Raw genomic sequence first — 22,912 nt, forward strand, 5'->3', positions numbered from 1 at the left:
ATTAAGTGGCTGACTTTAGCCCATTTAGGAATGGAGGAGTTTTCAATTTAACAGGTGGCAGAACTGCTTATGGTATCTTGAACTTCACATTCTGTATAACTAACAGCTCCGGCATTATGTACTTGTGAGTGAATTTATTAAGCCCATAAGTAGTTCAAGAAACTTAGGAACGGGCCCATAAATGTCATCCACAGTTTGTGAACTGCAAGTATCTGACTGTTTTGATCAAGGTTTTTACGGGAAAGTTAAATGGTTATTAAAATTATTTACTACTGCTACATGAAAAGGGAGCAAGCCTGCTGAAGAACCTACGTTGTGATAAGATGTGAAAGGCTGTAGGTCAAACGCGTTAGCAGAAAAGCATTTCTGTTTATGGCTAAGCCCAAACTTTTCTACATTATGAAGCCTATAGTGTATTTAAGTGCCTGAGAAAGGATCTGTGGAGGGGAGGAGGCATTTTCCCTTTCCCATAATCTGCTGTCAGAAATATATGATCTGATCAAGCTACTTTTCTTGTTCTCAGCGTTAGCCGCCTTCTAACATTTTCTGCCCTTGGAGAAATGCACGAGAGGGCAACTTAGTTAAAGAGGTTACTTTCTGTTCATTCCTCTGTAGCAGTCCATACCAATGTCCTGATTTATGCTCTTTAGCAGATAAAAGTCAATCTTACTGATGAAGCTCAGTTATGTTACCATACTACGCTGGAATACATTCAGTTTTTAAACTTTATTATTTCAGTCACAATTAAGACTATCTGAAGCCTCTTCATAAAAAGGGGCCATAACAAAAGCTGTACATTAGCAACTCGAGCAATGGATGCATTCATTCTGCATCAAAAATACCGTAAGAAGGACAGATCTCCTGGGGAGGCAAATCTGTATCAATATTTCAGTCTCTTGAATACAGAAATTTGATACAATAAAATGCAACACCCGAGCTTCCCCTCCTTTCAATTAACTGAGAAACAAAAATTGTCCTTAGAAGGGAAGAAATGTGTTCTTATTCTTTAGTTTTCGGGTTTTCCCCCCTTTCATAGCATTATAATGTTCTCTTCATGTGTGGAAAACTTAATCTTCAAGTTCAAGCCTAGTTTCTTCATACAGTTCGGGATGAGATGACTTGGAATACCGGGAATATTTCAGATGTAGGAAATCACCCAATTCATCCAGAGCATTCAAAACCTGTAAGACCATTATACTGTGTCAATTCTCTTGGAAAAGAAATGAAGTTCTAGTAACCTCTACTTTACAGCAGAACAAGAAGATCATACAAGCATCAATTATAGAAAGTTTAAAGGGCAAACGGGCAAATTTTGCTTTCACTCTCCTGTAGTGAACATCGATGTAGTCGTAGATACATCTACGAGAATGGAATTTACTCCTTCAGTAGGTTATGGCTTATTAGTAAGTACATGAATTGATCACAGATTAAAAAAATGACCTTTTTCTGAAAGCACAAGGAGATAATAATATATATAAAAAGTTATCTTTGCTTGCGCAAAAGGGATGTGTAAGACAATACTTCAACATTTCCCTATGGATCCCAAAGGTTGGAGTTGCCACTGCATTTTTTGAGATGGGACTCAGCCCACTCTGTGGACCAGAGTCATTGTAAATAGTCTGAATAGTTGAAGATTTTTAGTGCATTCCATTATTGTCTTGTATTAATATAAATAACAGGCATAATTAATAATGCATAAATATCATAATGCAATTTGCTGAGCTGTGTTCCCAGCTCTCAGTAGATTCAGAAAGTAGCCAGGGAACTCTATACCGTAGAGAAGCAGCTCAGCGTTTTGCAGCATCTGATCCACATTCAAAAGCAGCCAACCTTTTGGCATCAAAGAAGAAAGCAGCAATTTTGATTTTGAGCCTGGTTCTGTTAAGCCACTAAAATGAGCTCAAGAACAGAAAGCAGTAATTTAGTAATGGTTTATGCAGAGAGATAGCTTCAAGGTCATTAAGGAAGTTATTCTTGGGAGCTTGCCCTTCCATGGATCTTTCCTCTTTTTAGTTCCAGGCAACAAATTTTGCCAAAGGGAAGAGTTTTCATTGTGCTTGGTACCTGTTGTTCCTCTGTTTTTAGGAGTATTCACAAAGTGTTTGTCCTAAAAACTTCCCATCTGCAAGTAATTAAACTCAGGCCATTTCCGCTCCCTCATACTGTAAGGACATTTAAGGAATGCCGCAAATACTACAGCAATGATCCTACTTTCAAAGGCAAACATACAGCATGTTCCAGAATGATGGCTGGGGAGTGTTTCAGACCTTCACTGGTACCAGGAAGCACCAATGTGCAGGTAGCAGAAAGTGCAGATGCAACGATGGCCCAAAAATGTAATGGGCTTGACATTTGGGGGTGAAGGGAGAGGAAGAAAATCAAAGCAGCAACTTCAAGAGATTATTTAAGAAACGTCTAGATTTGGCACTCCAGGGCATGCTCTAGTGGCAGAGATTGTAAGGGTTTGGTTTTTTTGCGTGTGTGTATGGTTGGACTCGATGATCTCAAAGGTCCTTTCCAACCACGAAGACTCTATGATTAATTTTCAGATCAACTTCACCACCAGTTACTAGTTGCATTGGCCCAAATCTACAGAGTCAAACAGCAAAAGCTGACAATGACCAGCACAAGTGTGTAGCTATACCCTGTTCTATGCAATATCATCTTTACGGTATTATACCTTGTTAATAACTACTGCACCTTTAAAAGCAGCAGGAATTTTACACCGCACACGTGCAAGGCAGATTTTTCGATGTTGTTTGAGAGGGGTCTACGCTGTCGTGGGAGCTGGTCAGCCACGCAGGGCTCCAGCCTCAAGCTCCACATGAATCTCAGGATGAAATAGAGAGCAGGGGCTCTCTGCAGCCACGGGTGTGTGAAGGAGTGGCGTCTCAAACTCAAATGCCCTCCATTTTTCGCTTTGACCACCATACTTGTGCAAAGAGAGGAAAAAGAAAGCCTGAAATTTACTTTTAAGCCTCCTTTAAGTCAGCTTATTCTGAGAATGAAAGAACATATATCAAGCCAGGCCAAAAACACCTTTGGCAGGAAAGGGAGATGGAAAATTTCAAAGAGTTTATTTTAAACACATTTCTGACTGCGTTGGAGCAGAGGTTTACGACAGAAGTCTGAACATACTCTTTGCAGTATTTCTGATATCAGAGAAAGATACAGAACTGAGACAGGCCAGACAGCACCAATTAAACTTCGTTACGTTCAAACAGTTCCAAATACTGTTTGCAATTTCCACGTGTACCCCCAAGGCTGTCCCATATACTTCTGCGACTCAAGAAACACGTGGAAATACGTAATGAAAACAAGAATATGGAAAACTTGATTTTCAATTATTTCCATATCGTTTCAGGTTTCCTACTCTGATAGTTTTGATCTAGCATTTAATTTTTGTCTAGCTGTGCTCTTCACGTAGGTCTTTATTAGTGACGACAGATTTGGTCACTATTAGAAACAGAAGAACATAACAAGTTAACTGTCCCATAATTTATTTTTTAAAATAAAATATATAAGGCTAAACTGCCTTTAAAGATCAAGTGACGAGGCCAGAAAAACAAAAGTAAAAATGAATTATTGAGATTCAAAGTAACAGACACGCAGCTTCTCCCACCCTCCTTTGCATCTGAAGTTAATTTCAGCAGGACATCTGCTGTGCTTACCGTGTCTAACATCTCCCGTGTATGTGCAGCTGACACACAAAACCGAGCCCTGGATTCTGTGATAGGAGTAGCTGGAAATCCAACCACAACGACCCCAATATTTTTTTCTAACATGCGTCTTGCAAAAGCCCTAAGGAGAGAAGAAGAAGAAAAAAAACAGAAGTAAATTATCTCCAAATAAACTGACCACAGAGAGAAAACATTCAAGTATAATAAAACAATGGGTAAAATCCTGTCTTCAACTGAAGTGGATGGTAATATTCCCATTGAATTCCAGAAGAGCCAGAATTTTACCAGTAGGACTGAGATTCTTTGCTGCTTGACAGCTCATGAAGCCAAGTGGGTGTCAAATCCTAGAAGTGTGATGGCAGAGAGATCACTGTATAATGGACATGATTCATTTTTGTCAATGAAAGGCTTTGAGCGCAAATCAAAATGTGTGGGCATTCACAGTCCCCAGGCAGAAGGATTTAGGCTACTGGAAAGTATGAGAGATGGGTTCCTGCACATCAACAGGAATAAAACAATCGATGCGATGGTTTCTTCGCTCTCTCAATTACTCTGCCAGTTTAGGAACCTTTTGTGTGGTACGTCCTAGACCTAGAGCGCACAGCCACCCTAAGCTACTTGCAAACACTCCCTACAGCTCCACCCTTACATTATGTTACTACCGACTTCTGGTCTGCGCGTCCAAGTCAGTGCACAAGCGCTGCTTGAGAGGTACTGAATGGTAAAACGTGCAAAGACCATTCAAAGATCAGATGGGGAAAAGGAACATCCATCCAAAGCAATTTATTCCTCAAAGGCAATTTATGTCTTTTAATGATTACAAATTAAAACCAAAAAAATTCCAAATTCAAAATCCTATCAACAGTATTATTCCAGGGCAAGTTAAACAAGGATATAAGTGAAATTTTAAAAATTCAGAATACTGGAACAGCTCAAAATTAAGTTCAGGGCCAAATTTAAAATAGAACATACCTAAATGATGAATTCACCCAACAGCGCGTGTTTCTCTTGTGAAGCACCTACCACACATAACTATTTCACAGCGTATACTGAATAACCTATGAACTTGAATAGCATATGTTTTGCCAACAGTTTTTTCTCCAGTACTTACCCTATCTTACCAGGCATATAAAGGAGTAAGGGGACAACAGGAGAATCATCATTGCCATAAATGATGAAGCCCATTTCATGCAGTCTTCGTCTGAAGTATCTTGTGTTTTTCCCCAGCTGGCGCACCCTCTGGAGCCCTGAAATGAGTCGGGAAAACAGTCAGTGCAAAGACCATAACCGGAGTCTAGTAACAGGCAAGAAACAGGGCTGCGGGTAACGGCTCAAAAAAGTTTGGCTGAAATGTTTATGTTGCTCTTTGATTCCGAAGAAAAACATGGAGCGAGCTAAACGCAACTCCGTTGATTATTATGGCATTGTAGGACGGATGACTGATGTTCCTGTGCTTGTGAGGTGCCCTCCCACCAGCAGGAGCAGTATGTCTCCTGGGGATAGACCGGTGAACAATTCCCTTCACTGCACCGCGCTGCATAAAGCCTACTGAACGATACACACCGACAAGAGAAGTAGTTATATGTCTCTGTGGTACAGGACATGTAAATAGACTACGTTCTTTCTCAACATAATTCACTATAAAGGGAAACAACCAATGTCTGCACATTTTGATATAGGTGTCAGCATACGCCTATCTTTTCTCATTAACAATATCCCACAGGGGTCCTCTTGTATCTCAGCTAGTTCTTTGCTTACACGTTTGCAGAGGTTTTTTTATTCTGTGACTATAATAAATCTTGAAGCAGAAAACACTGCATTTTGGGTCAGCTCAAACCGATGCTTTTTTTACAATTTAGACAGGAAAAGCATGCGATAAACTTTGTTATTACACAAGGTCTGAACTTCTAAAGTTTTTTACCAATTTTCAGCATAACTATTACACGTCTACATAAGTAATCCCTTGCTGAGTTCTGCTCAGTTTCTCTCTCCTCTTATCTTGCTATTATTACCTCGGGACCATCATCTGACAACAGATTTTAGTCATCCAAGACTTTCAGACACAAGTTTTGTTCTCTGCATTGTCCCTGGCCTCATTCAGTCACGAATCCACTGATGTGTCCCCCAGCAAAACTGACAGGAGGGTTGAAAACAATTATTTTTAATGAAGAAAAAAGACAAAAAGCAGCAGAGAAAAAAATGCGCTGGAAAAAGTCATCTCAGCCTTTTCTTTTGCAGTGTCACTAAGGAGGTGGTTTCTGACAAGTGCAGTTGCTTCCCCACCCATTGCCTACAAAAGGGAAGAGCCACGCTCAATGTTACTGCAGGTAGGAGATACAGGATGTCCTTTCCCCACTCCACCTGCATTATATTTCATCGGCGAGCTGATATATGCACCTCTCTTCCAATGCTGTAAAGGTGCTGACAGGGATGATGCCACCTACCCGGTACCCACCTGTTGCCCTTTCCCACCGCCTCCCCAGTCCCAGTCCTAGCTTCATACACAGCCAGACGATGAATCAAGCCAGGCCCGTCATCTGCCTGACCTCGCCAGAACGAAAACTGCCAAGCCAATGTCAAACAGATCGATTCTCTAAACCTCATTGCTATGCAGCTGCTTGTGCCTGCCCAGCAGAGGTGGTGGGAACATGTGGTAAGACAGGGATTTAGCAGGATGCATCTCAGCTGCACTCTTAACTTTCATTTTCCTGCCGTTCATCAGCCCATACTTTCAATATCACTTACATTATGTCACCAGACATGAACACTGAAGCCTTCAGTACAACTCATTTCCTCTTTTTCCTCTTGCTTTTAAAGTGCCTCTGCACAGATGTATTACGTTTTCGCTCTCCATTTACTTTTTCATTTTACTTTACTTTTCGTTTGCTTCGTTCTCCATTTACTACTTTCTGCTGTCATCCTTCTCTGACTGGATGCCTGTTTCCTCGTTTCCCACCTTCCTCCTTGTCACCACAGTGGCCAGTTAGGCATTTGTAGCTGCCACATACCATCTTTGGCAGATTTGTCCTCAGACCACATTCTGCCCCACCACCTGCTATGGCTTTTCTTCCTATTCCCTCTTGGCTAAAATGGGGATCGCCGCACCTTCATAAACCTCTTTTCCATTAATAACTTCTGAGCACGCGTAGGTTTGAACAAGATCTACTGCTTCATCTGTTCTGTATCTTCCCAAGTCAAGGTTCTGTCAATGTTCTGGCTGGGAAATTTATAGGGAAACTGGGACTTGCTTCACAGTGATCAGTGTTTTGCTGAACAAATTAAAAGATCTCATAAAACCAGCGCATTTGTAACTTTATGCACAAAACTGCCCACGCAGACAACCTGTTAGTTACAGTTTCAGTCATTCAGTTTAAAGCATTCAGTGGAAGAGCTCTGCTGGGTTAGAAAAGGCCACAAATAGTTTAACCATCTCTCTAATGCCGCTAAAACAAAAACAGCTGTGCCAGAGCAAGGAAAACAAATGAAACACAAAAGCATCCTACTACAAAGCTTTCCAGTCACTAATAAAAACAATAGTCTGTGGTATTTCCAAAAATATTTTTGGTGTAGTAGATCTCAAAGAACCAGGAGGAAATATTGAGGAGGAGGAGGAGGAGAAATGGGGGCAGGGGAGATGGCAAGGAAAGGGAGTTAAGAGAAGAACCGCAGAATAATGTGTCTGAAGTCTAAGGAGAGAAAGTTTTCCCTTGATAGACTTCGTAAAAATGTTATTAGCACCTCCCGAACGCCCAAATTACAAGGAGGAGGGTGGGGGAGTAACCTGAACTGGGGGCTCAGAACCGCTGCTTGCTTCTTGCTACCTTAGCAGCCCCTGAGCGAGTTTCCAAACCCTCCGTCTACAGCATTTGAAACTACTAGATTTTCAATTAGGGAAAGTTTTCATAAATGCAGATGTTCTTGGCGAGTGCAGTTTATGACTTGCTGCCTTCTCCTTTCTATTCAGCTGTTTACCACAAAGCTGGAAACTAAGTGTCAGCCGTGCAAGATTCCAGGCAGTTCGGTATTTATCAAACCATATGCACATGGCCCAGAGCTGATCAGTTTGTCTCTACTTATTTTAGGTACCGGAAATTTAGACTCCAAAGCAAGAGGGGGAATCCAGCAAAGGAAACGTTAAAGCTGAAAGAGGAGGTTCAGGCAACCCCCCAAAAAGTCAAACACCTCTTCCTTTTCCAGTCTTCCCTTGCTAAACCTATATCCTCAACCAGTTTGTGATGGGACGGATCCCCTTTTGAGACTCCCTATGGAACTCATTTCAAACCAGCCAGTGCTGGTGCAAAAGAGACGCTTTAATGTTTTAGCAACATCCCAGAATAGTTATTTCATTTGCAGGGATGCATTAAAGAGCCAAATAAAAGATCAGAGCGCTCACATATATCTGGAGGGAAAAAAAGCACATTAGGAGACGATTGCTACACACACTGTATTTGTGGGTGGGTGGCTGGGAGGAACCTATTTCTTTACCAAGTGTCAACACTTTCCTTTCTCGTGTTAAGTTTTTGTGGTCAAAGACCACATGCACACATCCTATACACAGCCATCTTATGTGCTGTCCTGATAAGAGCAGTAAAAGCCCCTAAAGTTTCTAACTGTATTTCAACGCTCTTTTTCGTTCCTTTATGGGACCCTCCAGCGTCAGATAAGGAGGCTGAGCTGAGCAAAATGTTTATTTTGGTCTCATTGGCCCATTTTTGCCCGCCCCACGCTGCAGATTAGATCAGTGCAAGAGTGATGAATTCAGTTTAGAACCAGATCTCAGTCCAAATTCACTGCGGTATGTTTAACCAAGGACACCGCGTTTAAAAACTATTTTCTTTGATTCTTGAGGCTGTGATCTTGCATCCTTTAGTATTTATTGAGTGAAAATCGGCAGAGTTGGACGCTTGATCTATAAAGATATAGCTGCTTCTATTTGAGTGTAAGAATTCACCAGTATGGCACTATAATTAGAGCATCAGGTCCTTAGACAGTAAATATATTTGTTCAAGAATTCTTAGTTTGCAAAATTCTTGAGGATTTACAGTCTACGCAAATAGCTTATAGGACAGGATGCAGATATCCAGATAGCTGTATTCCATAAAACGTGTGAACCACAACCCAGCATATGTTTGGAGAAAACTGCCTGGAGAGGGAAAACTGACCCTTAGCTAATTAAAACTAAGCCCACTAATGCTCCAGAGCTTTTGGCTAAGGTTAAGCATGACCTTCTTAAGGGCCCTACACCTTTCTATTAGCTGAATTAAGAAGGGACAGAGAGAGAGAAAACTGAACGATAAAGGATCCCTGAATTTCACAAGTTATCTTCACGCTGCTTGGAACGTAGAGTGATACACAGCCAACGTACTGGGATTCTGCTGAAATACAGAATTAATTACCTGGACGGCACAGCAGAAACACATTTACTGCATCTGCAATCCACCTATTGCTGGCAAATTTAGAGTTTACATTTGTTGCACTGCTTTACAAATATTTGGCTTACTGCAAAGTTGTAAGGTGTTGGCAATTCTGGGAAAAAATGCTGATTATATTTTTATTTGACACACATTATTGCGTATGGCCAGTTTTAGCTCATTAATTCCTGAAGGCTTTTAGAAGGCTTTATAGCTCAAAATTAATACGGTTTAGTTCCAGGAAAAATACAAAGGGAAGGCAAGAGAGAGAGAAATGATAAAAGATGGTGGCTTGCTCATAATTTCTTTGAAGCAACAAGCTTTTTAAGAGAGCCGCTTGGAGTAAGAGACTCAGTAGATGCTTTGTCACACGTCGGGCTGCGGCTTCAGAGCTGCTCTGGAGTCTGACAGCAGGAAGGCATCCTGACTCCACAGCTGAGGGCCTGATCGCAGGCGGGTGTTACCTGGCACGGCTCCACGCGCTGCAACACAGCTTTGCTATTTATGCCAGCTGAGGACCTTATCCTGGCAGCGAAAGAGGTAGTAAAACTATCAGCTCTCTGAAACAAAAGTTCGTTTTCCTCTTCCAGAGATGTCTGCTTTTCACCCCTGCAGGATTTTAATAAGCAGAGAAGCTGGCTGCGTTCAATTCCTGCACAAACATTCTACCTTTGAACTCTTCCTGTAGGCTTCTACCCTTGGAAATTCTGCTTCAGTATATTGAAAACAGGAATAAGCAACCTGTAGCCTTTCATATCAAGATCTCAGGTGTATTTTAATTGAAGGAGAACTCTTTTTCCTGAACTCGTTCCAGGAAAGATAATCCCATGCCGCACTTTTTTTTGGCATGCGGTGGACTCTTCAAGACACAAATCCACCTGCTTTAATCTTCTCCAGCTGTTGCTTCAGAGGGTCTTTCTAGAGAATTAGTGACACAATCAAACTTTTCCATACTGGTGTCAGTATGTCTCTTCAATCTGTGTTCCTTGGATGGAGAACTCTACTCCCTGCCCTCCTCTACTAACAACTAGATAGTAAAAAGCAAACTTTCATAGTCTGAAAAAAAAAATTGGAAAACAATAGCTCTTCCCCACTAAACTGTTGCAGATGGACAGATTTTCTTTTTTTCCTCTGGTTCCATTCTAAGAGTAACACATATGTACCTCCATATGCATTAAATCACAAATAGAATGCTATTAAACTGGGGTGCCTAAAGGAAATATGTTCTTAGGTAAAAAAATCTTTAAAAAATAACTTTGCTATGAATTGGGGAGAAGTGAAGACATTTTCTTCTACAATCTAATGCCAACTAGAAACCTAGTAATTTCAGCTTAATTCAGCTGCTAAATAAGCCCTTAAGGACTTATTTAGTAGGTCCAATTTTAATTGTGAACTGCTGCAAAACACTTTCCAGAGCAGATTAAGGGAAGAAAAAGTGGCAATTTCAGCTGAAGCAGAAAGGAGAGAAATTGTACGAATTCTGTCATTTTTACCTTATTTCTTGAATGAGTCAGCTATGCCTACCCAGCGCCTTATCTATATTCGGATATATAACGTAAGCATTCAGTGTCCCCCACAAAAGCAGGGACAGAGCAGCTAGCCTTGGCTGAGCCTTATTTACTCCCAGCACAGGTGATTAATCACAAAGCACGTCAGTCCCCCTGCTGCAAGGCAGCCAGCGCACAACACGCTCCATCTGTATCACATTAGGTGTTTCTGAAATGCCGGTGATCTAAACACCGCTAGAAAAGGCACTTCTCTCCTTTGTGCTCCGCAGGCTGATAACAGCGCTGGATTCCTCGGGCAGCGGCAAGCAGCATCTGGAATGGAGGAGGGATCCTCACGCTCTATGCCGGCAGCAAAGATACCCTTAAAAGGTGACCGTGTCATGGAGCCGCGTGTTGCTGTCCCTGGGGAAACTTTCTTTGCTGGGGGACAGGCTATGAGTCACATCCCAGTCTGATCACATCCCTCCTCTGCCTCCAGTCAGTAGGTATTTGTGAATACAGGAGACACCTATCCAAGGGTAAGGTCTGATAGAGGACCACAGCGCCGGTTTAGCTTTGATTATGGAAAAAGTGACTTCATATGAGGTAGAATTTGGTCAGTCCTCAGAACTCCTGGAAATCAATGTGAACACTATTACTCCAAAGCCCCTGTTTTCTTCACATCAACTGACCCTCCATGGACACATTTGGCTTCCTTTAGGAGGTGGATCACATGGCAGGTGGCTCCATTGGACAACCTGTCTCACTCATTTTGAGTAAAGATGGAAGAATTTATCTTGGTTTCATCATCCACTGCTGGGAGAACATCTGTGATGTTCAGCTCAGACAAATAATAATCGTGACAGCATATTATCATCATTAGCATCTTCACCGTCGTAGTAACTGGGAGTCCTAGTCATGGAGCCAATGCTGTGCAAACAGGGAATAAATTTGCTTAGGCACTTCAAATGTAAGCACATACTTATTGGGAATATTAACTTACTTAAAATTGAGCCAGGGTTCAAGCATTCTGCTTGACGGGGACCTGAGAGAAGCAATCGTCATCTCAGAATGAAGCAGCAAAATGAGAATTTGAGAGGGAAGAGTAAAACCCCATACTTCAGTACGACTGATTCTGTAAGACATTTCACGCAGGTTCAAGGGTCCGTCCCTACGTAGCTTGCAGCATTAAAGCTTACAGCCATAGTTTCACGATCAGTTCAGTCTGGCACGGATTTATTTTGCTGCAAAAGGGATGGTTCCTCTCGGCTCCAGCTGCTCAAGTCCTGGCACTGGGATTCCTGTAGCCACATGGTAGCTTGGCTCAGGGAACCAGTTTGGCTGTAGGCTAACTATTTGTGGGAGGGTGGGTTATTTTTCGGCTAGATCAATTCTGTGATTCAGTTCATTGCACGGCTGCACCAACACTAACATTGGCGTAAGGGAAAAGGGCAGGAATAAAGCGATAGGCAGGGGGGGAAAGGCAAAAAGAAGGGCGAGACTTCCCTTCCTTGCACCAGCGCTGGTTTGTGCCAGGTTGTAGTGGATGTGAAACTCAGGTTTTTGAACGTACAAAGGACCCTAACAGGCAAAACTAACGTTTTCAAAAGATTGCTGAGCACAGATAGCAGTGGAAAATATTGGAGACTGAGCATGTCCTCCAGTTAGACAAAAATCTAAGGCAGACGGAAATGTTTTAAAAAGGAACCCTTTAAAAAGAGATCTTTTTAATGCCAAGCCAAAACAGAAAGCAGCATTCTGCAGCTTCTCGCAATCTGAACGAGCTCAAATGCAAGAACTCAAAGTCTGCTAAAAAGAAAAATGAAAACTAGTAGCTGCAAAAAGATAAACCAATCAGTACAAATGGCAAAATGAAGCAACATTTTAAAGAAACACTTTCTATCTAAACAACCTCAGGAATTATCTTTTAGCATAACAAGGACAGTAGATTCCTGAGGATAGGGTTTTACATTTTTAAGCACCCCATAAAAACATATGAAAAAAGCCGATTGGTGTCAGTGAATTATTGTTTGCCATGCATTAAACAGAAAAATGATGCCTTTGCAAATGCTGCAATTTGCTTTTTACACCACTATAATCTATTATTAGTCATCAAGAAAATTGCTTTGGATTTTCCAGCACACTCAACTCTATCTGCCTAGTGGTTCTATTTTTACCTATCCAATTTAAGTGTAAAAATGTGCTTTGAGTATTCTCAGGCAGATAGGGGGGGGAAAAAGGTCCGAGGTCACAGCTGGAGGGGCCGTGTTGCATGCAAGTAAGCGTACTTGAAAATTTGTGCAGGGTCCAAACACTCTGAGTCAACTACAGCCTCATCACGGGGATAAAACCACTAAGGCAGCTGCTGAGTTTCCTGAGGTATCTCCAGCGGTGTAACGAGAAGCCACGAGGAGAACATATAAAGAATATCTGTATTGTGAATTATAAAGAGTAAATGCCATGGGAACTTCTGCTTCCCATATCTCCTAATAAATGAGGAGAGACACATTTGAGATGAAAAGGCCACAAAGGCTTAAGAGGGATGAAATGATGGGGTTTATTTTAGGGACTATATGAACTGAACTGTGGAACTCGCTGCCTTATGACATTACTAAAGGAAATACAGCTGCCAGAAGTTCATACGCTTTGAACAACTCTATTATAGGAACTATGATAGTATCTATGACATTATGTTACCAAGAATAAATGTGTCTTGTTCTACAAGCCATTGATTTTCAGAGAGTCCTGTAAAACTCTCTGAAAAGCACCATTGAAAAGCACCAGGACTCGTACTCTACTAAAAATACGATTCTACATGAAAATGGAAATACATTTGTAATTTTTGTTGTCATTCTCACTCTTCTGATACAAGTCACTCAAGAAACAAAGGACTTGGTCATAGTGACCCCAGTCTACACCCCTCTCTCAGGCAGGAACAACTATGCATATCAGTTTTGAGGGAACTACTGTCTTCTCCTAATTCATCATTTCTGGTGCTTCATTGTCCCAAGTCACAGCAGAAAACATGACAAAACAAGGAAATTGTAATAGCTGGCTGTGGGCTCTGCAGTATCCTCCCAGTCACATCATCAGGGCACAGATGTCTCACAACTATTACAAATATTGATATGGGACATACCCTTGTATTTATAGATGCTTGCTGTTGGAGATACCATGTCTTCTCTGTATCTTTTTGCCTATGTCAGTGCAAGGCTTTTAAAGTGAGAACTTCCCCATCCAAACTGGAGTCTCCTGCTGTAAAGGAAGGTAAACGCATCTTGCTAGCACACTTCCACAGCAGTTTGCTGACAGAGAAGAACAAGGAGTGTCTGAGGTACCAGCACTGGTTTGGAGGGATGTGTTTGCTATAGTTTCTTGCAGACACATTTTTTCCTCTTCCTCTCCTTCCCCAAACCAGGGGGAAGCAGCATCTCCAGCCTGTCTTCTCAGCATCTCATTTTGGTCCTAGTCTCCATCCTTATCACCCACTTTTTATCTATTCCCTGTTGTGTCTCCTTTGCTTGTCAAAGTCTCTTCTCTCTTTAATCTTCCCAGCTCCCCTCCCTAAATGCCTGACAGTGCAGGGTGGACGCAGGTGCTCTGGGCCCCACTCCTCTGCCCACGCTCCAGGTGGGGGATGCTCTGTTCGGCCCCCGCCAACTGAGCTGGAAGATGCTCCTTCACTCAGCTGTTCATGTCAAGTAGAGATTTTTTTTTTTTTTTAGAGACTTGTCACGTCACAAGACTCGGATGCTATTTCATAGACATGGCAAAAATTATAAGCTTGTCTATCACAATCCAAATCTTCATCCCAAAGCCTGGAGAAACTGAAGCTCTTCAGGGAAAAAAGGAATTTTTAAAATTGTTTTTCCCCCCTGAGTTTTTTTTTTTCTAGATTATCAAAACCCCGTATGTATATCTAGCCTTCTTCTGAGGAAGGACTGAACCTTCTTTGTTGATATGAAAAAACGGAAGCCTGAAACACACACCTGTTGTGGATAATTTCCAGCGAAACAGTTTAGGTTTCATAGAATTATTTTTGAAGTGCTACCCTGTTCCTTCCTCCTAATTAAGCTGTACCCCTTGTGTCCAAGCGCATTTATTCATATCTTACAGTCATGCATCCAGTATACTGATCCTGTCCTGGAAATGCACATCCTTTTCCAAACAACCATATTCTTACTAGTGGAAAATAAAGGGAGAAAATATGGGAGGATCCATCATTCCGATACACAGCAGGATAAAGACAAGCGGTATTCACTGCATTTCTGGTCTCTGGCATTACCCACTATATAATTCCACCTATGCTACTCTTTTCTGGATCAGCTGCTTAACAAATAAGCAGAAAATAACTAGCAAGAAATCAAAGGAAATGTAAAAGCGTGATATCTGGGAAAATACAGAAGACAAATGTATGAAGTACTAAAAAATATAGAACAAAGAGTTTTCAGAGCAGCAATTTAAATGACCAACTCAGTCTTCCTTCCCTTAGTTTTCTATTAATCTACTGAGGAGTCAGTCATGAAATTCAGATGTAAGAACGAGCTGGGCTAAGGCATTTGTCATCCCAGTATTTCACACTCTTTTCAAGAAGCACCCTCTAGTTAACGTGGAACTTCTTAGCAAACTTTAATTTCATTATTTTCCAAAACATTTCAGTATTTTTTCAAGCCTCCATCCCCTACAGAAATGCCCTCTGGAGGACCAGCCATCAGTGGAGATCTCCTTATAAAGGATTCCCCAAATCATCCTGTGGGAAGAAAATGCCATTTGAAATAAATTGCAAAATAAACTGTTTTTATTGATTCAACAGGCTTCCAGAAAGCAAAGAGGCCATACCACCCTGCAGCAACTCTGCTTCACTTGAAAGTTCTCTGCCAGGTGTCTCTACTACACGGCTCATGCGGGAGTCACCATTTTCTATGAAAGCAGACCAAAAGAACTCAGCCAAGGCCACTGTTGTCCTTGGAAATAAAAATATCTAAGAAGAGACAGTGCTTTCTCCCTTCAGTCCCCCTCCTCCTTTCTAAGCCACCACCTTCCTCTCTCTGATGCCAAAGCAGCATTGTAGTGTGGTCCAGCATAACATTTTTTCCTGTGTTTTGGGTTGTGGGTTGGTTCTTTTTTTTTTTTTTTTTTGTGTAGTCCACAAGACAGCCTAACGAAGGGAGGCCCACATGAAAGAAAAACCAATAGACTAAAATAATGAGTCTGGCTCAGAAGGACAAGAACCATTTTTACACATCATAGCCAGTTTGCCAGCCTTTGTGCAATACTCCAAGTTGTGATATATGATTTATTAATTTGTTTTTCTATTCATTTGCATTTCGTATTACAAGACAAATTTTTAAAAAGTGACAGAACGCTAACTTATTTCATAAAGGATCTGCAGAAGACTTAATAAGCATTTATTTTGTGCAGAAATACAAACATTGTGTCATTAAACAACACTGAAGAGAAGATGCTGCAAACTCTTAGCCCTACGACAGCCAGACACGCACATCTTAAAAGCCTCCGTCTTGAACCAAGTTCCCCTATTAGCCTGCACTGAACTGCAGGCAGGATCACGCTAGCTGAAGATCATTTTTAAGAGGCTTTGAAGGTTTGGAAGTGCTCTGCATGTTGAATATTTTACGCGCAGCATCTGTGAGAGCCTCAAGGATGTAACTCTTGGGAAGGCTCAGTGTAAGACCGCCCTCTGATGGCAACCATTCCCATAGCTGCACGAGTAGTCCCCAGGGTAGAAGAAATATGTCGGAGCTGGTCTTTATATCGAACAGGATATAAGCATCAGCATACGCACCCTTGACCTTTCAAATTTCAAGTTGGAAATAGTCGTTACACTCTTGACTTCTCTGCCAAAATGACAAAAGCATCATTTCCTCATTGTCTACACACTGCACCGGAGTTTCGCTGCACTTTGTTATTGCACTCGGCAGAACTTGGCACTGGGACTGGATTCTCCATCCTCCCTTTTGTACACTGGGGTCTTGTAAATTCTGACCTCACTGAAGGGCTGCGATAAATGTCTTAATAGCCTTGTGTCTACCATGGTTTGAAACCGCCTCTAGGGCACTGCAACAGAATAGCGCAGAGCAGTATCTTTCCTCCTCTCATATGACCTTTTTCCTTTCCGTTCCCACCTTACACCGGTCATATCCATCAGGGAGGGCTCATACAGAATTACTCTGTCAGTCCTGTGCAGGTAAGAGAAAATAACACAGCACAGTCCTGCTGGACCAGTGTAAAAGAGACTGCAATTCACAGCAGAATCTGCATCTTCGACTGCAAGTTACACAATGATTACATGCTTCTCAGGCATTCCTACAAAAAACTATACAAATTCAAAAAACCATACAAATTCAAAAAAACACCAGCTTTTCTCTGAGTTGGTATTGAAGTCCCAGAACACTAAATAGGTATCAGTATCACTTTGAAACAGTAGCAGATAGATATGTCACACAGTTATTTTGTCACTTGCTGCCTAGAAAGCATGCTACACAGAGGGTTGGACAGCAGCTGCACCTGCAACTTCAGGAGAGGAATATAAACAAACCTAATTTTTCATAAGGACAACAAGTAGTCAATTCTTTTGGGACAAAATGTACTTCAATACTAGCTTCAGGACACCATAATTAATGTCTGAGAGAGGCAGGAATTATGATAATAATCTTCTCATGCTATTCTTTAATATATGTTGCCTGCTTTGAAATTCTGCCCCATGCTTGAGTTGCTTGCCATTTTGAAGGCTCACACTTAAAATGAAGCTGAACTGACAGCATCCAGCCCATAAACGGAGGCATGTCCTTATCAACCCCTCCTACAAAGTAAGACAATCTACTCAAAGGGCAATTCATGTACTTCTCTTTGTTGCTACAAAGGGGAGTGGGCTGGCAACTAGAGAGCAGAATTCCAGAATGCTTCCATCCCTGCTGCATGTGTATGAGTGTGGAAAAAGAATTACAGTTGATAGCACTTAGAAGTATGATGATTTTGGTATTAATCTTACAGTAAGAATTATTTCCTTTGCATTGCATTACCATACTACTTTGCTGCTGGGTGACATTTGTTTGCGCGCCTGAACGCAGCAGATGCTCTGGTAGCAATTGAAATAAGTGAAGCTAAAGAAGGTGGCTTACCTTGTGTTGTCCCATCTAGTCCCATGACACATTTCATTGCCCTGATGATTTGCTCTGCTACGGGTGGACACATAGATGTGGCGTAGACAGCACTGTGAGAATGAGTTCGTAAAAAGTCCACAAGGTCCTTACACAAGCAAAACAAAGCATGAATGAGCTTTGAGCTGGCCAAACAGCAGATCTGCCTCTTAACTACTGCAGGAGCAAGAACATGCAAAAGGAACAGGACGTTTCACCAGTTATTGGTTTGCTTTCTTGGCTGCTACTGTTAATATATGGCCTGAAGAAACATCAGGCAGGTGCAAATACTTTACCATACAAGTGGGGCAATTACATCGGAAACAAAAGTCTGGAACGGAATAATGTTTACTTCTGTGCTAAGACTTTATATTATAAAATCATTTAAAGCCAAAATCATTTAAAGACCAACGAACAGCTGCACTTAAAATACCGCTCGGTTCCTCTCTGGGAATGAAGCAAAGCCTACGAGACACCAGTACAGTTCCTCTGCCACAAGACCTAACCCAGGAAAAGCAACCTCACCGGGATCTATCTTTGGCTATTAGCATATAAAATTTCTTTCAACTGAAATTTTCAGCGTGGCAGGGGCAGTCGTGTCAGAGTTGGTATAGTTGCTTTAGCATTTCCTTGCATAACTAAGAGCACAATCTGCGCTCCCAGAAAAAGCATTAATGTACTGTAGGCATGTCTAAAACACCAGTAACTCTCCTGAGACCAGGGACGCTGTAGGAATCGAGCGCTTGATTAAGGCCGTCATTGTTATGACAGCTTATACCTCCTAGTGCAAAACACCAGAGTAACAGTTACCACGCTAAAAGCTGAATTCGCATTAGTGAGAAAGGGATGAGGCCTGCTTAAAAACTGCCTTTGATAAAACACATCACCAGAAAAAAACCCCAACGAGAGTAACACAAATTATTGCCAAAAAAGCTGTATGAGTCTATGCGGTAACTCCAATGCTAAGCATAAAGATTTACCTAACCTTATACAGATTATGCATTTCTACATTGCAATTGTAATGATCAAATAGCCGAGCAGGCTTCTGTGCTCTAGCTGATGCAGAATAAACAGTGCCACAGTGAGTTTTCGGCTGCAGAAATGAATTTAAGTGTCCTAAGTATGTCGGGTGAGCAGCTGCCACCAAGGCTTCGAGGACTAAGGCAAAGCTTAGTGGTACTCAGAGGCCTGAAAAAAGCGACCCACTGTCATTTAAGAAAACTTCTAAGGTTTAGATGATGAATTACTTTATACTGCTTTTCACATGTTTAGGCTTCCTATAATTTCTAGCTACTTTAGCCACATTGTCTTTGGTAAGAGTTACACCTTCAGATACAAATTCAGGAAGCAAAGGAAACAAAAAAATTGATTCTTGATGTATTACGATAGGCTGTTTTAAGATCTTTGGGGGCAACTCCAAAAAAACCCAGTAAGAAATATGCACTTTAGATTTTCTCACAGCCCTTTTATTCTACTCAAGTGCTACCCTTATAAATGTTATCCTGACAACAACCCTATGGGCTGTCTAAACAGGCTCCCTACTCATTCAGCAAACGACTTCAGAAATACACTCAGCAGGGTATGAAAAGGGTAAATAATCAGCAACCACTTGATATCTCTGTCAAGCAACAAAACCAAAGACATTTCACAACGGTGCTGGTTATGCTTTTCTCTTCTTCTACACTCCCAGTTAAAGCAAGCTCAGCTCTACTTTTTGTTGACATCTGCTGTTGGCAAGCTGGTGTTTCGTTAACGTACACAGAGCAATTGAGGACAGGGATTTTACTATTGCAAAAGGCCCTTGGTAACCCTCTTTCTCCAGCCTCCTAAAAAACGCAACTATGACAATCCACAACTGTTTAGGAATTTTATTATCAGTGGATGAAACCGTGGCTTTAATCTCTCAATATTGCTCCACACACTGTTTACAAATGTGAAACAAAGTAATGAGCAATCTGCATGCAAATTAACGTAGTGAAGTATATTTAGCCAACCACAACGTGTCTAAACATTTCCAAGACAAACAGCAATCATCAGGGTGGCACAGAAATACCCAACCCAAGCAAATTACATAATACGAACACGGGACAAAAATAAGAAAAAGCCTGACTGTTTGGTATGCGTTTGGGGTCCAGGCAAAAATCTGCTAACTTTAGCACAGTGCTCCTGCAAAGCAGTCTACACAAAAAAATAATGAAACATATCATACATAATAAGAAGATACTTCCCCTACTTGATGTTAAAACATTTCTGTTTTCTTTTTACCTTTTTGCCAGCTATATATCCTCCAGCTGCGCCAAAGCTCTTTGTGAATGTTCCCATTAATACGTCAACATCGTCAGGACTCATACCGAAGTATTCCACAACTCCTCGGCCCGTTGCGCCCACTGCACCGATGCTGTGAGCTTCGTCCAAGTAGAGGTAGGCTTTGTATTTCTTCTTCAAGGAGACTATCTCTGGCAGGCGCACGATGGACCCTTCCATGCTGCAGACGGAGAGAATCATGGGTGAAATGCACTCTCGTGGAAGAACAAAAAATCCTGTACTCTCTCTTAAAGATAGTGCCAGAAAATATAGGCGTTAATTGCCTTACTCCATGAAAGACCTTCTGGAACCACAATTTGTATTTACAGGTCAAAGAAGAATTGCAACCCTTTCACATCTGCAGGTGACTATAAAACGGTCAAACAGGTTTAGGATTCAAAAAACCAAACCCAGTCAAAAAGTCTTTGAACGTTTGCAAGTTTTCAACATGCCAAAAAAGACAAGGAAAGGTATAAAGCAAGGGGGAGGTACTCACCCGAAGCAGCACATTACGATTCACTACAAAACAGGTATCATAATGAATTATAGGGAGCCACTGTAATTCAGTCTGATCCTTGCTTACTTCATCGTCAGCTACTGTGGCAATATTTGGGGGTAGCAGCTCTAGAGCAAATTACCCTGGTGCAAAGCAGTTGGGTCTAACGTATGCAGGAGATGGGCCCCCTGAAATGCACAGATGGTGCCAGAACTCAAAGCAGCCCCAGTTTTCAGAGTGGACAGAGTCAGGGATTGCAAAAGGGAGCTCAAATCCTCTTTTGCCAATTGTTTCTCCCGATATGTACTTTTTAGGAAATGTAACCTGATACCTAGTACGCGAAAAAAGCTTCCATTCTTTTTCTTTTTACTTCCGTACATGCAGGAAAAATTTGGAACTTGCACTAACAGTGTATTGAGATTCGTAGAAATAAGAAGAGACGATAATTCCTTTGTATTGTTGGTAATCATGTCAGTAAGTTAGAAGGCACAGAGGAGCTGTACTGCAAAATGAAAGCCCACAGAGACTCATAAGAAATGCACTCTAATCCCATAAGGATTAAGTATCAATAGTATTGCTGTGAAGATTATTATGTCCTGAAAACCTTTGTGAGATGACTACAGCTATGCTTGGATACGCTCTGCTGCACTCAGTATTCATTTCATAATGAGTTAAACATGTTCTCTTACACTAGCTCTGGTGAGCAGGTCTTTAAATGCTAAATACTTCCTATGAAAACCAAAGTGAGCGCGCTGTGTGCCAGGAAAACCAGTGCTCCGTGGCTAAGGCCTGCGGCTAAGGTGTATCCGATTGCAAACGCTACAGAGCTTTAGGTAAGCAGAAACATCGAGTTTGTTCCCAAATAGCATGTACAAAAGAACAGTGCAAACAACTTCTTGGCAATTTTTAGATGCTGGACCAGTGGCTTTCACAGGATGTTCAGGATGGGAAATTTCTGACAGTTTTTGTTCCCCTTCATCCTTTGGTCTCCTTGGTAAGCTTGGAAACGGCTTGGCCCCCAGTTTTGAAGGAGACCTACCCATAGGCAAGTCTTCTTAGAGAAAGAACAGCGCAGGGGAGCACCAAGAGCAAGGGTTGCCTATGCTGTTCGTACTGGGAGGTTCGGAGAGCCTGGCTGCGTGCTCCTGGTGGCATACTTTTTTGGCTGTCAGGTGCCTGCTGGCAAATCTTGCCTTCTGTCTTGGCCAGCAATAGAAGAGGCAGCTGTGGGGCTGTATACCAGCACCATGGTCTCTTGCTGCAAAGAAGGGTGGGTTTGTACTGCAAGCTCCTGAAGGCTGGGCTTTCTCACTTCTCCCAAATGGCGCTTGGCAGCTGGGGGGGAAGCAACTTGAACCACGGCAGCTATTTTCCTAATGAATACAAGGGCAGAGCCCACAGCCTTCACACAGCCCAGAGTCAAAGTCAGCTAAAAATGATACCGAGCCCCTGGGTGTGCTTGGGCATCCCTGCGTGCTGGGGATGGCAGCTTTTGGCTGCGTCTGGTCGGTCTGCAGGCTGGCTGGATGGTCAGAGAGTAAGCATGGTGCCAAGGAGCAGCTCTGCAAAGGCAAGCAAATAGACATCCCACCCTCCACCTTCCAGCAATAGTTGGGCGGTCCAGCCTGGCAGAGAAGGGCAAGAACAGTTTTTCCACGTTCACACGGACGTCATTAGGCTTAGCGGCTCACAGAGATTCAGATGGGAGAGACGGCATTTATCTTCAAAAAGGCAAGCGTAAAAAAGGCATGTTAAAAATACAGAGGCTGCTTTGCTGCATACTTGTGGAATGGAAGCAAAGTTGTTGCTGAATCCCAGAACAGAGCTGGTACACGGCTGTTGCAAAATTTAACCATTAAGAGGATTTAGTGAAAACTGTTCTTCCTAGTATGAGTAAGAGATTTATCTTCAAACTCTAAGCGGTTTAGCAAAACAAAGCACTTGTGTTCAGTTTCAGCGTTGATTTACTGCTCTTGAAAGATGCTAGCTGACATAAATGTTACAACAGTTGACAGAGATCCTAACACGGCCTTGAAACGTCCACGGAGTAGATAAAGTGCTTCTGGTTTCGTGTACATTTTCTCTGCTACCATCTCAGCCCTCCTGATGGCAGGGAGGAGAGCTGTTTTGCTGCCTACTCTGTTCTTGGTCTCTCTTTTGACCCTGGGAGATGGTTTGTGATATGAACACCGCCCTGTTTAGAACTGCTCCAAGGTAAAGCTCACTTCACATAACCCCTCGGGGTAGCCCAAATGGAAAGTCTACTGAATCCTTCAGTAAATATTGATGTCGTCTGAGTTTGAAGCAGAAAGCCAGAAATGAACTGTAATCATTCTGTCTCAGGCTGGTTGTGTCACTTTTACAAAGCTATTGATCC

At 42.0% G+C, this 22,912-nt stretch overlaps 1 protein-coding gene across 1 annotated transcript in view; it reads right to left on the reverse strand.

The window, feature by feature from the left end:
- Window positions 1-708: 708 nt before the first annotated feature.
- Window positions 709-22,912, reverse strand: part of SPTLC3 (serine palmitoyltransferase long chain base subunit 3) — an 84,062-nt gene continuing 61,858 nt past the window's right edge. The window contains exons 8-12 of the mRNA XM_074578192.1: window positions 20,001-20,220; window positions 17,718-17,844; window positions 4,792-4,927; window positions 3,672-3,801; window positions 709-1,181 (exon numbers count right to left, since the gene is read on the reverse strand). Coding sequence (XP_074434293.1) covers window positions 1,068-1,181; window positions 3,672-3,801; window positions 4,792-4,927; window positions 17,718-17,844; window positions 20,001-20,220 — 727 coding nt within the window. The 3' untranslated portion in view covers window positions 709-1,067. The remainder of the gene's footprint in view (window positions 1,182-3,671; window positions 3,802-4,791; window positions 4,928-17,717; window positions 17,845-20,000; window positions 20,221-22,912) is intronic.

The sequence above is a fragment of the Larus michahellis genome, chromosome 3, assembly GCF_964199755.1.
Source record: "Larus michahellis chromosome 3, bLarMic1.1, whole genome shotgun sequence".
Lineage (NCBI taxonomy): Eukaryota > Metazoa > Chordata > Aves > Charadriiformes > Laridae > Larus > Larus michahellis.